A 17,027-nucleotide genomic window follows, 5' to 3' on the forward strand; every position below is an offset into this window, starting at 1 on the left:
GTTTTCAAACTAGTGCCTCCACACCACACTGATAAACTGGATGCTTCCCTAAGCATTGGCAGTTGATCTTTGTATACCGTCAGGGCAAGTTATCTAATCCCTATTTCTGATCTGGGGAAAATATGCCCTTTCTACTTTTCAGTGTTAAAAAGCCCAAAAGAAGACCTAAATTATGCTATGCTGTTTTACAAAATTTAAGCCATTATACTGAAAGAACATAAAGGGAACTTCTCATTAACAGGCTATAAATGTTGCAGATTTCCCCCTTTTTAAAATATTTTTCAAAAGGCCTGTAAGCTGGAAATTTTGAAGAATTTTCTTTTTGTGGCTTCTGTATTACATCATTGATTTGATGTTCTTACCTTACAAGGGGAACCAAGGGGGTCATCACAAACAGCTACTTAACATCTGTTCAGCAGTTTATCTGCTCGATAACATTATTCACCATTTTAGAAAAGCTATAAAACCCCGAATCTATTTGCATGATTTGTAATTCTATGCATTACAAATACAAAAGCACATTTTTACCCATTTTCCTACCACACAGCTCCCCCCTCCCCATAACTGTGTTCCACTCAATTATCTCCCCTATATTTCTATTATGAAGAAATCCATCTCTGTTTGCTCACAGTTCTAGAAGCAAGAAGTCCAAGATCACGGTGTCAGCATGGTCAGGTTCTGATGAAGGCCCTCTTCCTGGCTTGCAGACTCCCACCTTGCCTCACATGGCCGAGAGTAAACTCTCTGGTGTCTCTTTGTATAAGGACATCAATCCCATCATGAGGCCTCCACCCTCATGACCTTGCCTAATCCCAAAGGCCCCATCACCATACCATCACATTGAGGGTTAGGACTTCAATATATGAATTTTGGGTGGACACAAACGTTCAGTTTACAGCAATCTCATTGGCTCTACCACAGATTTGAGGTCCTGTTCTCTAATTTACCCTCTATCATAACCTCCTCCAGCCACACACACACCATCACCAACCTCCCATCTTAATTAGAGATCCACATACATCATCCTTGTCATCATCAGACCCTTGCATGTAGTGGAATCTTTGATAACAAGAACCATCACCATACAGCATTATTTTACCTCATCGGTTCATGGTTAGCCTAGCAGAGCCAGTGTACTAGAAGTTGTGGAAGTGATCTCCGTCCTGGCTTGTTGGGGTAATACCTGCCATGCCTCGTTACTTGTCAGGACACTGGTCACATCACCTCTTGCCAGCTCATATCTCAGTGTGTCCTGTATGCAGGTTGGGCCCATCTAGGCATCATGCACTTTTTAAATGTTCTTAACTCATTTTTTTTTCACCCTTCAAAGGGCATTCTAGCCACTTAGAAATTGGTATATGCCTGTGTCTTTAGGTGTCTCTAAAGGAAATTTGAAAACCATAACTAAGATTCTTGGCATCTAATTAATAACTCAGTGTTCTTTAAAATGAGTCAGTATTGTACAAGGAATTTTATCAACATTTCTACGTTAGCTTCTATGGAAAATAATAGTTTTTGGAAGATTATCACAAAGAGTTTAATAGAATTGAAGCAAGTGAGCCAGAAGGTACCCAGGGACCACAAGTATATCCAAATATTGGCCTTTAGGTTTTTTTATTATATGCCCAACCACAGCTCCATAAAGCAGGACTGAATAAAACTGGCTGCAAAGGTAACCTAGGTTAATGAAGCAAGTAATGAGTTGGTGAGTAGAAATTATTCCTACATGGTACCATTAACTGTGATCCAAGAAGCACTCGACAGTGTTTTTAAGAGTCCCTGAAGTGTGTTTTTCCTTGCCACATAGCAAATGCTGTCCACTTGAAAGTTTAGGTATTGCATTGTTCTTATTAGTTGTCACCCTCACTTGTGACGCCTCTAGATGAAGACTTTTGTCCATAGTTGTGCTCTGTCTGTGTAACCCTAAGGCAAGTCATTTAACCTCTGAGCTATTTTTTCTCATTTATTAAATAAGCTGATATCTGCCATGCCCACCTCACAGAGTTGTTGTGAGATCCAAAGTACATAATCCATGTTGAAGCACTTTGTTCAGCATTACAGATTTCAGAAGTTTTAATTATTTGTATTGGTTTTTAGTGTGCTTTGACAAAAGGACTGTTTTATAGGCCTTTCTCTTTCTTGATACAAGTGTGTACTCTGAAACTATATGTCCTTCTGAAATGAAGATTACGCGAGTGTCTTATAGATTTCTAATTTTTTTCCTCAGATCACTAATGTGCTCAGATCTACTCACAAAGGCAGGATTAGAGGTGTCATCTCCAGCCATGGAGTAGATCTACTAACCACAGTAGGCCTTCCCAGGGAACGTGAATTTTCACCTCTTGCCATAAAATCATGGAAGGAGAGTATGAGGGAGGTCTCTATGTACCAGGCAATGATTCTCCTTACACTCTGATCCCAGTTTCCTTATCCTTATAGATTTTTTTTTCCTAGGCGTACAATGACACATGGGCAAAGAAGAATGATTCTGACATTGTAAGGGTTATAATCTCAAATATTCTACCACCATCCTACCTGGTGGCTTTTAATGCCACTGAACAGCAATCCCATTCAACCAGCAGCTCTGCCCTAATGGTATTTTTCCTTCTCTGGATCCTTGTCTTAATTATGTCACATGCTACCAGATGCCACTGTGCTTCTCCATTCATCAACTGTATTGGCTGCTGTCAGTTTCAAACCTTATGGACTGTGCTTCCTGGGTTAAATGTTAAAGAGTTAAAATAATAAAATCTCTTGCTGTGCATAAAGTCTTCTTCCCAGGCTGACTTGCCAAAAAATGACCTAACCATGTTTTTAATACTTCATTAATTTTACTTTTAATTTCCTCTAAGTGAAGCATAAAAAATGTTTACATATACACATTAGAAATGAACAGTAATATGCGTTTTCTATCCCTTTTTGGCAATTAATGTTTCTATATGTATGTCAAATGGAAATATATTCCAAATACTTGGGCTCTGCTTTCTGGTGGTATTACACAGTACCACTTATTTGCCAAACATTTAACCATACGTGCTATTAAATCTAGGCAAATCTCTGACTGAAGCCTTCCTTTGAGCTTGCTGTTTACCTAACCTTCATTGTACCTGTGTGAGGTTTTAGCTTCAATCTTGGCCACTTTATTACACTTTCTCCAGCAGCTAAGGACCCCTTTGATCACTCCTGAAGTCTCATAGGGAAGGCTACTTCTCCTTTAGATTTAGCTCTTGGTAACATTAGATGTTTAAGCTACTTCCTTCATGTTTCATTATTTCCTTTATCTTCTTAAAGCAACAGCATTGAAACATTCCTCCTAGCATTAGATATCATTTGTATTTCTTTTCCACTTTGTCTCTCAAAGACCCTCATCTTACATAGGTAACATATTAATCTATTAGTGTCCTGATACCCACAGCTGCTTTGGCTTTGGGGAGAGGAGGATAGGTGACTATTAGCAGTCAATTATGTTCCATCCCTAGGATCTGATTTGTATGGAGCACTTCCTGTTTTGTTATGCACCCGACAATCAAGCTAACAAAGCACCATTGCCTTCCACTATTTTTATTTTCCTGATGTTTTGGAAAATTACACTGATAGATTATGTTCCCGAGCAGACTGCTGTTGTTTCTGCTCTTTGGAGTTGAGTCACTACACTACTTTCCTACAAGGAGCCCCATTGTTTATTTTAAAGAAGAACAAAGAAAGCAATTTTTCTTCAGAAAGAAAACGGTTTCTCCTGCAACTTGCTTTTCTCTATTTGACAGTATCCCATTGTTTAGCTGCATGTTTAAACTAAACGGGTAGGCTAGCTATTTTGTCAAGTCAGAGAAGGGATCCCAAATCTACAATTTGCAATCGTTGCTCCTATAGGTTTATAGGTTTTCAGATAAATGATTAATCATAAAGAACAAATTAGCAGGGATAGAGGGATATTAGTCAAGTGGCCATTAGATAGGTGTTAGGGAGACACACAGCAAATACAATGCAATGGTGCTCAACCTTCCTGTATTACCAAGATTCTACAAAAGTGCCAACTTCTAGAGGTCAGTGTCCATCAAAATATGAGTATGACATTTCAGAAGGAACTGCTTTGCAAATTCAAGTTGAAGTGCAGATGCTCTTTAGTAATGCCAGTTTCTAATAATTTTTCTCTTTAGAAGAGATTCTATTTGAAGAAGAAAAAACCATGTGTGCCTTCTCTAATGTCTGGGGAGTAAAATTTGCTTAAAAGCATGCACAAACTAAAATAGTCCTTGTTCAGATACTAGGCTTTAAGATGGTGGTTTGTTCAACTTCCATTTGAGATATTCAAATATGGGGGCGGAGAGGGCACCTAGCTAAATTTCAAGTTCCTAGGGCCACATATCAAGAGATATGTGATTCACCAAGGAAGGCCCAGGACTCTGCCTAGTTAACAAAACCTTGTGATTCTGGTACAGGTGGTCCAGGAGGAACCCTGTCATAAAGGAACACTGGTCATCCAGACTTTCTCTTCTGGCACCAGGATGCAGAATGCAGTTGTCAAATTCAGTCCTCCTGCAACCTCCCACTTCTTACCATCCTACACACACAGCAGAAATCCAAAGCTTTTCTATTAACTCTTAGATACCCTTTATGCCCCCTTTTTCCTAATATAAATGAGAATTTTATGATAAACTTTATTTCTCCTATCAAGAAGTACAACTTGTATTCAAATTTTTAGAGAAGGTAATGTCTCCTCTTTTATGGCTGGCAGTTGAAAAACACATAGGTGGACCACCTTATTAAAAGTATGCCCAATTTTAAGAAAGCCCAAAATAGGGTGCCTGGGTGGCTCAGTCAGTTAAGCATCTGCCTTCCACTCAGGTCATGATCTCGGGTCCTGGGATCGAGTCCCATATCAGGTTCCCTGCTCAGCAGGGAACCTGCTTCTCCCTCTGCCTGCTGCTCCCCCTGTTTGTACGTGCTCTCTCTCTCTCTTTCTCTCTCACTCACTCGCTCTCTCTGACAAATAAAATCTTAAAAAAAAAGAAAAGAAAAGAAACAAAATAGCAGGCAACTCTTAGCTCCTATGATGTTTTGATGACATAGATAAAGTCACCCTCTTTCAACGAACACGACTTTGTGGGATCCCCACTAGGAGAATGGAATGCATGTTCAATTTCAGTCCCCTCTTTTCCCCTCAGCCCAAGTTCCTTATGCAGGGCCACCAGCAAATCTTTCTGAACAGTCTTGCAAAGCATTCCCCTTTATATACATTCATCTGTTTGAAGGAAGGGTACAGACAATTCTCTAAAATAATGGAAACAAACATTTATTTGTGCTAGGTACCCATTGCTTCAAAGGATGTAAATATATTACAATAATCCCTGACTTCAATCCCCAGGGAGATGTCGATTTCTGTGATTTTGTTCTAAAACAGTTCCTTTTACTGGGAGACTAGGGGAGTTTCCACGGGTGCTCAGGTGTGATGGAGAAGTTGCAATATGCCAGTCTCCTCAGCCGACTGCAGAGAGTAAAGGAGCAGTCCCAGGTGATCAATCAAGCAATGGCAGAGCTAGCAACCATTCCCTATCTACAGGACATCAGTCAACAGGAGGCGGAATTGGTAAGTGTTTTTCTTTGTTTAAGGCTTTCCCGGGCCCTGGGCTAACAGAAGAGTGATATGTTCTGAAAAGAAAAAACTGTGAGAATCAATGTAGTCTGAGGGCAAACTGCCCAACCCTCCTGAGGCATTTTAATAAAGAAACTGGAAAATGTAGAAAGGTGTTTCTGTCTTTTATTTGCTCTCATTGCCTAGCTTCCATTTTTATAGCAAAAACTTTGTGATGTGTAAAAACATGGAAAAGGGCTGATTATTCATATCGTGGATCAAGCTTTTTGTTTTAAATAAAGTGTAATTATAATAAATTATTTCTTAAACTTCAAGATATGTTAATATATAATTTTCTTGAAGGGGAAGGTGAGAGGACAAGAGTAATTGCTATATAAAAACCAACCCTACAAAATAGTCTTTGTAGTTTTCTTATTCATTTCTAGTGTCATATATATGTTGGCAGTGCCAACACACACACACACACACACACACACACACACACACACACGCAGGTACATTTTTTTTTTTAAGATTTGTTTATTTTAGAGAGAGAGAGAGAGAGAGAGCACAAGCGGGACAAGGAACAAAGAGAGAGGGAGAGAGAGAATCCTCAGGCAGACTCCCTGCTCAGCAGGGAGCCCGACATGGGGCTTAATCCCAGAGCCCAACACAGGGTTTGATCCCAGGAACCTGGGATCATGACCTGAGCCAAAGGCAGTTGCTTAACCAACTGAGCCACCCAGCGCCCCCACACTGATGCATTTAGATAAAACAGTTGTTTCATTGGAGGGGAAAATGTAGTTAGTCAAATGGTTTTTTTAAAACTAAATTGACCAATTAACTCAGAAAACACAGAGCCAGTCAAAAATTAGTTGAAGGAATAAATCACAGAAACAATCTTCAAACAGATGTGTATATTATAACCATAATTAATATTAGAAATGATGGCTCCTCATTTGTAAAACTATTACTAACCAGTGTGAGGGCCATTCAAGGAAAGGTGAAATTTACTGTATATGGAGATCCTAATGTGTTGTAGGGAAGGGCTCTTTACTTTGAGGCTTTAATTGAAGGTAGCTAAAACTAATAATAGACCTGAACTGAATTCACATAGCAGGGATGAGAACAGCCCAAATTGATCACCTGTAATTTTCAGATAACTAAAGCAACCCTCCCTCTTTGAGCTTTAAAGTTGTAACAAATTAATCCATCAAGAAATGAACTGCCAACATTTATAATGTTCATCTGACCCTGTAAAAGGATATTAAATAAATACTGTCGTTCAAAGTAAGTATATAAAATGGTCTGACTCGCCAAATAATAAAACTATGCGTACTAAAGTTTAAAACTGTGGGGTGAAAAAAAGTCTATTAATCAAGGAATTACTAAGTCAAAACTGGCAAGAATACTTTCTAAACCTTTACGGTTCTGTGCAGCGGAAAACCTTCTAAAAGGCTAAGTGTTTATCCTGCCACTCGTAAGGCATTCAGGAATGCAGTAAGTATGGAGTTTTCAAAGTGCATATTATAGCCAATTTTAGATGATTAATGCTCCTCTGAGATAAGAGGAAGCAAAGAAAATGTTAATTTAAGAAGCTGGCACAGTGTTGATCCTGTCTTCCTGAAAAGCACATTCAAGATTTAAATGAAAAATACAGGGGAGTTTCCTGCACTTAGGTTTCCTTAACCACATATCTGCAGCTTTTTTTTTTTTCTGGAAATATATTTCCAAATATAAACAAAGAACATCAAACTCGCATTATTGACATCTTTTACTCACATGTTAGTGCAATAGCCCACTATCTGAAATCTTGGAAAATAGGATTTCAAGGGATATTTTCATAATTTATATGCCTACTAGGAAAAAAATTAATGTATGTGGATGTATATGTATAGGCCAAATATTTAAAAATCATGTATCTTGCAAGATTTCATCACCTGAAGTAACAGATTTTACTTTCCAACTTCCAAGCATAGGTTAACCTAGAAAATAAATCCTAGTATCTTTTATCTTTTATGGTGCCACATAAACAGGGACTGCTCAGAAGAGTCTTGAGTGACTCAACTCTCTGCCCTCCTGCTTAAGCTCTGCAATATCTAAAGTAGAGGAAGATTATCTGAGAGTTCATATTCTGATGCCACAGTGAACTGAACTGGCATTTGTTTTATTTAGAGAACTTTCTTTTTTAGCTTTGATTATCACAGGGCTTGATGCAGCTTCATTACTTTGCAGCCACATATACAGCATGTGCACAGGATTGTTTTAAATTGGAATATGGCAGTTTTGGGCAAAGGGTGGAATTTTCTAAACTTGCCTTTGAAAAAAGCAACTTGGTTATTTTGAAATTTTAGAAAATAAAAGAACAGTAAAAGAATTTAAATGAGCTAACATCCTTTAAGAGGCAATAAAACAGCACAATTTTAGTATTGTCCTCGGGTGAGCTTTTGCATGATGCCTAGAATTATGATACATTAGCCTCAGGAGAAAATACTAAAATGCGTTCATGTACTACATGCCATTTCCTGAGAGAATTAACTACTGCCTTTATTCTTTACAACCCAAATCTGTGGGTTTTTTTTACAAAACATCAACACTTACTACATTAAAACCTATATGTTTTCTACAAATTTTCAAGAAGAATCTTTCCATTGTTACAATATTTTATATCTGCAATAATACTTGGTAATGACTGAAGCAAAGACGAGGTGGCAGTGTTCATTGTCGGAAAGATGAGTAATAAAATCATCAGCGTACAAATGATTTTTTAATTAGGTTTTAATCTGTGTATTTAGAGAAGTTATTTCTGCATGAATTCCACACTGATAATTTTTATCTTGGTGCCACAGCTGCAGTCACTAATGGCAGATGCTATGGACACCCTTGAAGGAAGAAGAAACGATAAAGAACGTGTGTGGAATACAATCCAAAAGGTAAAACTTTCAGTTGAAGGGAAAAAATATATTATCCTCAAAGAAAATGTCCATCTTGGGTCAAATCTGTTTAGAAGATAAAAAGAAAAGAAAGCTCCTCAGGTTGTTTTACTGTTTGTTTTCCTTTTTAAATAAATGCAACTATCTCCCTGGAAGTAACACTAGAATCAAAATGGATTTATACAATGTTTCCTTGGGTCTGCTTCTCCAACAGATTGTGGTCATATGCTTTCATGGGTCTTCTTATGTTCATTTTCATATTCTATTTTCATTATCTGCTTCTTCATTATTGGTTATTATAGATTTTTTTTAAAGCCCTCTCATCTCTGTTTTAGTCCACCCCCCAACACTTTCCCCACTTGAGAAGAGATGGCTACATTTCAGGGAACAACAAAGAAACTAGCACATTGATGTTTTGGGTGGAGGAGTAACATACTGTTTGTTAAGAAGTAGAGGAACATCCCTTCTTTGGCTACCTGAGTTAAATAAAACAAGCACAGAGATGCACCTAGCACCAGGTAATCAGAAGACTTGTGTGACACTACAGAGCTCTCTGACAATGTAGGAGGAAATAATGTTGAGTCTCCAGTCCAGTTAAAGGTGATAGATTCTAGTCAATCTACTCCCCATTCAGTCTCCTCCAATCACTTTCAGAATCCATAAAGGGAAAACTGGTGTCAGATATGAGAAGAGCAAACCAAAGAAACCTCTGGTTTAAGAGGTAACGGTCAGCCACGATGGATTCTGGTGCATCTAGAATGAGGAAATGGGTGTCTTCTCTTCAGTTCAGAGGCCCTATGGTAAATGCACAGAACAGAAATTAACTGAAGTCAGCAAATATTTGTTGACTATCTACTGTGCTGGAAAGAACACTGGGTGTTACGGATATTATGCTAGACAATACAAACACAGCCCCTGCCTATTTGGGCCTTACCATCTAGTAAAGAAGACAAGTATACAGCTACAAGTTTACTGAATTTTATAGTTAAAAAGTAGATGTGCAATAATCTATAGAAACAAATAGGGGAATATAATCTGTTCTGAGAGGTCAGAAAAGCCATCTCTCACGGGTGCTCAGGTGGCTCAGTTGGTTAAGCATCTGCCTTCAGGTCAGGTCATGATCCCAGGATCCTGGGATTGAGCCCCACATCGGGCTCCCTGCTCAGTGGGGAGTCTGCTTGTCTCTCTCCCTCTGCCCCTCCCCCCACTCATGCTCATGCATGTTCTCTCTCTCTCTCTCTCAAATAAATAAATAAATAATCTTTAAAAGCGAGAGAGAGAAAGTGATATTAATACAACATTTTAAGGATATATAGTAGCTATCCAGATGCAAACTGATTTCTACAAAGAGGAAAGAGTTTGTACCAAGAGTGTAAAGAAAGCATGGCAAATTGAAAAACTGATAAAGGGAAGAAAACTAATAAAGGAGCAAGGAACGTATTTCAAGATGAAGTGCAGAAGCAGAAGTCAAATCACAGAAAGACTGATAAATGATGTTAAGGATTTGGAATGTTTCAGAAATTATCTGGAAAATGTTTTTGATACATCTCTAGGGCTATAGTAAGAGAACAGTTTGAGGAGCTAGGTCAATTATAAGGCGGTGGCTTGATCTATGGTGGTGGGTGTGCAGACAGAAAGAAGGAATGTGCAGGAAGCCAAATCTACAGTCCTTGGTCACTGATTGCGTAAGGGAGTTTAGAGAACAGAAGAAGTTAGAATGATGTCCAGACACTGGGTTTGAATCACTGGACAGGGCATGGGGAAAGATTTGCTGGTGCCATTTACTAAGGAAGAATGCACTTCAAAAGTGTAGCTTTCGGGGGCGCCTGGGTGGCTCAGTCGGTTAAGTGTCTGCCTTCAGCTCAGGTCATGATCCCAGGGTCCTAGGATCCAGCCCCACATCAGGCTCCTCGCTCCGCAGGGAGCCCGTTTCTCCCTCTCCCTCTGCTGCTCCCCATGCTTGTGCTCTCTCTCTCTCTCTGTCAAATAAATAAATAAAATCTTTTTTAAAAAGTGTAGCTTTGGGCTGGGAATATAAACTCAGAGTCCAGTCAGGAGACAGAAACCACTCCAGGTATTTGAAAGGGAATTTAATATAAAGAATGGTCAACTAGGTATGACACTGTTAACTAGGTAACTGAAAAAGCAAAGGAGAACAGGCTCCCTGCTCGGCCGGAAGCCTCCTTCTCCCTTTCCCACTCCCCCTGCTTGTGTTCCCTCTCTCACTGTCTCTCTCTCTCTGTCAAATAAATAAATAAAATCTTTAAAAAAAATAAATAAAGAGAGCAGCTACCACCCATTAGGGCTGGGAAATCCAATAGGAGAGATGGAATTATTAAAAGTTAGAAACTTGAAGCAGGACCCTGCTGTGGACCAAAACTCAGACCTCCCACTAAGAGGCGTTGCTCAGCTGGTGTTATTATTATCTCCGAGCTTGGAGGAGAAATCCTGAAGGGTTGAGGTCCAGACTTCTGAGGAGGGGAAGGGTGGCGGAAGTGGGGATGGAGTTGTAATGGAGGTAATTCTGCAACTTTGGGAAAAACTAGATTCAACCACTACTACAGAAAAGAGTATAACTTTCTAGAGCAAAGAAGCCTTGCTGAAGAGATGCTCACAGGAACCCCAAGCAGACAGGAAATCAGCAGCAAGTAAACAGGAAGCAGCAAGTCCTCCTCTCTCCTTTGGCATTGCGATGCCCCTCTAATGCCTCCTATTGACAGAGACTAACAGCTGGCAAAATAAAAATGGCGTTTGCAGAGTTCCAACCCTCAGCATCACAGAGCTAATCATAGAAGGGTGGGTTTGGGGTTAAGAGACTATAGGCTAATAACTGGCACAAAAGTGGATTGAACTCAGGGTGCTGGCAAGACATCCAAGGGGAAGTACAGGAGTCTGGAGTTCTAGATAAAAGACTGAATAGAAAGAGATTTTTTAGTTGTTGGCAAACTGATATTAACTGAAATCATTCGAGAAGCTGAAATGGCTGAGAAGAGCATAGAATAAGAAGAGAAGAGAGCCTTGAGGAGCACATTTCAAACTTAGGAAGAAAAACCCTACAAAGGAGACTCAGAAGAAATAGCAAGAGGAATTGGAGCTAGAGGTAAACCAAATGCAATTCTGATGAGACTCAAACAATATAATCAAATATCTCTGTTGGCTATAAAAACAATTTTTTAGCGTGGGGCCGGCAAACTATAGCCCACAGATCGAAACCAGACAATCACCTATTTTTATAAATAAAGCTTCTTGCACACAGCTGTGTCATTCATTTATACAGCATCTATGTCACCTCGGCCAAGGTGATTAATTGCTACGGAGACCATATAGCTCACAAAGCCTAAAATATTTACTATCCGACCCTACATAGAAAAAGTTTGCTGTACCCTGGCTTATAGCGTTATTCATCCCAGAAACATTTACATTTGTACACTACATATTTGTATTTATTAATCCAAGTGATAATAGGGCAATAGTCCAATTATGAAATTCCAAGGACCAGTCAAAAAATGGAGAGAAATTGACAGTTGTCTATACCCGTCTCCATCTTATAAATAACCACCAATTCCACCTCACACTAAGCTAAGTTTTAATGCCCACATTCATAGGAATGCTTAGCCTGTGGCTTCCCACTTTGCCCCTATTGCAATTAGGTATTGCTGTGTTATAAATCATCGCAAATATAGTGGTGTAGAACAATAACCCAATATTATCTCTCACAATTCTGAGTTGACCAGACTTGGCTAGTTGGTTCTTGCTCAGTGTCTTTCATGTGGTTCAATCAGATGGCTTCTATGCCTGGGGCTGGGGTCATCTGAAGGCTAAGATATACTAGACTACAACATGGCTGGCTCATGTGGTTAACAACTAACATTAGTCAAGTGAGACAGCCGACTGGAGTGCCTACATGTGGCCTCTCCATGTGAATTAGGCTTTAAACAGCTGGGTTCTGAAAGGAACTATTTCAAGAAGAAAGGCAGTGGAAACCATCAGTCCTCTTAAAGGTTAGGCCCAGAACTTTGCCATATTCTACTGGTAGTAGTTACAGACCAGCCCAGATTCCTGGGCTCAGGAGGAATAGATTCCATTTCTCCAAGGAGGAGTGACATGTGCATTCATAAAGAGAATGAAATGATAGCATCAATCTTGGAGACAAGCTCCAGCAGCAGAGCTATGGATCTCTGTCCTGTGCTGGAAAATACCTGCAAGCGAGCAAGAGTCAGGAGGATAGTAAAGTCAAGGTGTCTGAGGATGGAACATTGCAAAGCCACTCTACCCAACCACTAGGTGTCTAGAAAGACTCACTGGTGAGCAGCCAATCTTTCCAAATTAAAAGCCCTGGTAATGATCCTAGCTTTCTAAATGGAAGCTCCTGAGAGGTCTTTAGGAAGATGTGAATGGGAAGGAACAGGGTGCCAAATTTTTCCCAAGGGCTTTTAATTTGGTTAATGTGACTCTACAAAGGATGATCATATCACTTTCAGACAATTTCGGTAGCAAGTAAGTAATTTCCTTTTACTGCTACAGAGTTCATTTGTGTGTGCAGAAAAAATAATTAAAAAAACCTAATTGTACAAGCTACACTGTGTTCTGAGCCCACTAGAAGTTGATATCAGCATCACCACCTCTGAGATCTGTTATCTGTAATAGAAACAGCTGTTGTACCTAATGAAAACACTTGGAATTTTCATCTGAAGCACAGAATTATAGCAGCACCTCCTAGTTCCACGTACTTAAGGCATCTGTCAGAATCCCCATCACCTAACACAATTTCCAGGGCTTCACTTTTTTACAGGTCTATAAAAAGCTTATCAAGATGAAATCTGATTCATGAGTGCTGACCTCCTGTCTACATTTTTTTTCTTTGAGATTTGTCTAGGAACCCAGAAAAAGAAAGGAGACAATTGTGTTTTTTCCTAATTTACCAAAACTAAAATATATTCTTTATAGAGCTTTAGGAAAGTGACTTTTCTTTTGGTTTGGCTTTATAGACTATTTCCTTCCCAGTAATTAACTCAAGAAAATTATATGTACATTGGGTTAGCTGTGCAAATACAAAAATAAGCAGATTGTGTGTTAAAAAGAAAAAAAGTAAATTTTCTCATGTTGGAAAGTCCCATGACACAGCAGGAGTCTTTAACAAGGGTTAGTCCATAACCACAACAACAACAAAACGCTGAGAGAACATACACTTTTGAATATCCCAGAGGTCTTGTTATCACACTGCTCATTCATGCATGCATCCAACATTTACTGGGCATCTCCTGCAGGTAAGACGGTGTTCTAGACATTGGAGATATAGCCATGAAAAAATAGTGCCCTCATAATGTTTGCATTCTAAAGTAGGCAATAAACTACCAAAAGAAATATGGAATATATTGTAAGTAATGAATGCCATAGCTGGAGGAAGCAGGAAAGGAAAATGGAAAGTGCCAATGATTGCAACTGAACTAGAATAGTCAGGCCAGGATTCACTGAGGTGACGCTTGAACAAAAGTCTGAAGGGAATGCAAACCGTGCAAATACCTTGTAAAAAGCATCGTAAAGGAAACAGCAAATGTAGAAGCCCAAGATGAGAGAGTACCTGGCGTGTACAAGGGATTACAAGGAGGGCCGGGGAACTGGAAGAGAATGAACAAGAGTAACAGAAGATGAAGTGAGCAGAGGACACAATGCTTTGTCAAAGAGAAAAACAAAAGCACTCTAAGCTGCTGAGTTGAGAATAGATCGAAGGGGGCGAGGGTAGAGTCAGGGAGACCAGTTAGTAGTTTACTGCAATGATACAGGAGACTAATTATGATGGCTTGAACCCAAGGTTGGATGGCTTCAATCTTGAACACAGGCGGTGGCAGTGGATGTGAGAAATGGTCAGATTCAGTCTTTTATCCAAAAGAAGACCAAAGGCTTATTTAGGGGGTAGCTAGAAAAGTAAAAAAGCACCCGGAACTAGCAATTTGGAGACCTGGGCCTGTTGCAAATTAGCTCAGAAGCCACATCCTTTCTCTGGGCCTCAGTTTTTTCAACTTTTGTAAAGTAAAGATATTGAACTAGAAGATTTTAGGTCCCCTCCCAGCTCTGAATGAATGAGTCTTTCAAAAGCCAGACCATAAAAATGAAGGAATAAGAGTCAACGTTTACTAAGCTCTTCATATGTGCCAACACTGTCCTGTATTCCCTTTACATATACCAACTCACTAATCCTCACATGAGATCAAACGTGTACTTCATTAAACAGAGAAGTTCAGCAGTTTGCGTAAAGGCACACAGCCAATAAGTGATGGAGCCAGGACTTGATCTGACCCTAGAGCCTAAACTCTTTCTTGATAAGTCTAAGCTTTGTGCTGCCTGAAAAAGCCTGACTGACCAGCATCATTTTATGTATAGCTGAGCATTCAGGTGTAAGGCCAAATGGGGAATTATGGAGACTTCCAACGAAAGTGAAATTTGACCATAAGTTAGCACCGTTTGATTGTCTTCAATTCTCAAAATAAATTTCTTTTCATCTGGGTCTAAGGAGTCACTAAGGAATTTTTGGTGTAGTCTACCTCTATAATCCACCTATACAGGATCCTCATCCTCTGTTCCTTAGTTTTTCCTCTATAACCAAAAAAGATACAGAACATAAATCTGCAAACCCTTCGCCATTAATTTAGCACCCACTCATGGGACCTGGGGCAAGTCACAGCCTTCTGAGAAACTGTGTTTATATACTTACCACCTTCAGAGTCTATGATTTTATGTTACCTAGCATTGAATCCTAAAGCCCATTAAAGCTTTATGAACTAGGCCTGAAGATAAATAGAAAAAGAAGTCTTTAGAAAAGGAGTCTTTAAAAAAAAATGTGCCAACTGTTAAGTTGGAACATTCCTATTTCTTCTCACCATAGAATCAGTTAAGAGAAACAGTTAAGCAGCACTCTGTCTGCAACTCGGAGGAAAAGTTCTTTGTTCTTCCTTTACAAAGTCTAAGTTTCACATTGAGAAGATCAGAATCTAATCTGATACAACATAAAGTATTATCTTATTCTGATATTCCTCTGGATCACTGATTTGAGACTAAATGAGGAGAAATGAAATTTTGTTATTTTAAAAGTAATAAGGGAAATACTCTACCATGTAATCATGGTCCTGTGAATTTTCATGAAAAGAAATACTACTTTAAAATTTCATCAAATATTATAATGTGGTACATCACAATCTTCAGTGAATTCAACTAATGGAGTATAGGTGGATATCTTTAAACCATCCATATGAACTTGTTCAAAATTAGTTAGCTTTTCATGTCCCTTTTATCTCAAAATCTTAACTTATAAGTCATATTCATCATCTTACAGACATGATATTCATTGATATACTAATTTGGTCTTTTAAGATGAAAATGGGATAGAATTGTATGTCACTTAGCAACTCTGTTCTGTTCAAGGCTGTTGATGTAGGCAGAGCAAGGAGGGGAGAATACAAATCTGGGAGATGGGCCAGGGGCAGTTGGTTGAGGAGGAAGAGAGAAGAGCAAATTGGAACATTTTATTTACTTTCCACATCAGCATTCAAACCTGAACCCCTCCAGAAACCCTTCTGAGAGAGATTGCACATGCGGCACTATCATTCATCGGCCAGTCATTTGGGCTGACTAATAATATTTGGTTAGGGCATGCAGTTGTGTCTCTCTGAAAGTACTGCTGTCTTTTCAAAAATTCAGCGGCCGTACTACTCATTTGCAAAGCAGTTTTTCCAGCAATCAGGCTTTTCCTGTGTGTCTTGTTCTTTAAGGAGTCTCTGCAGATTTATTGCAATTTGATTGTGAATCTTCTCTGCTTCTGGTTATGGGCTTCCTCATTAGCATATCCCCAAATTCCTTTACAGTGTGTACTCTAAGCACTGCTAAGAAGTTCTGTCCGTGGCATAATGCAGATCATGTGGAGATCTAAGTGCTCATGTTGCTGACCACACTGGGGCGAAGGACAGGGACAGACTCTGAGGACAAGGAGCGAGGCAGGGCTCAAGGGACAGAAGAGGCCAGACATCTGGGATAAATCTTTGAGGTTCCTAGGATGAATGAGTGTGTGCCAGTAGGTGTCCAGACAGCAGCAGGAGTGGAGTAGGCTCCACCAAAGCCCTGGCAGACCTCCTGATTGTGGTCAGAGGCTGAGCCCTGGGCCATTTGGACCTGAGGGAGCATTTCATCCTCAAACGTCACACTCAGCAAAGCCAAGTCTAGCCTGGAAAGTGGAGAAAGCCAAAAGCCTTGGTTCTAGCCATTTTCCCCAGCTATAGTGTGATCCTCCAAATCTAGATGACAAATTTCAGTTACCATTCAAACCAAACAACATCTTTCTCCTCTGACTTAAAGGAAAAAATGTGTGGTTAATTTGTTAAACATTTTCAACAACTGTATTTGCTAATCACTGATTTTCCACCTGTGCTTGGTCTTCCCTCCAAAACTGAGAATACCTCTTTTATGTACTTGTTTGGTTGAAAGTATCCTAAAACTTTCATGATTTCTGCAGCAGAAGCATTTCTGTGCAA

General features: G+C 39.5%; 1 protein-coding gene across 1 annotated transcript in view; it reads left to right on the forward strand.

Annotated features, from left to right (window-relative positions):
- Positions 1–17,027, forward strand: part of SPATA16 (spermatogenesis associated 16) — a 197,219-nt gene that overhangs the window by 158,485 nt on the left and 21,707 nt on the right. Inside the window, exons 8-9 of the mRNA XM_088019245.1 lie at positions 5,423–5,587; positions 8,422–8,505. Coding sequence (XP_087875371.1) covers positions 5,423–5,587; positions 8,422–8,505 — 249 coding nt within the window. The remainder of the gene's footprint in view (positions 1–5,422; positions 5,588–8,421; positions 8,506–17,027) is intronic.

This window comes from Eumetopias jubatus, unplaced genomic scaffold (assembly GCF_037043125.1).
Source record: "Eumetopias jubatus isolate StellerSeaLion01/CBP00866 unplaced genomic scaffold, mEumJub1_p1.0 scaffold_1, whole genome shotgun sequence".
NCBI classification, from domain to species: domain Eukaryota; kingdom Metazoa; phylum Chordata; class Mammalia; order Carnivora; family Otariidae; genus Eumetopias; species Eumetopias jubatus.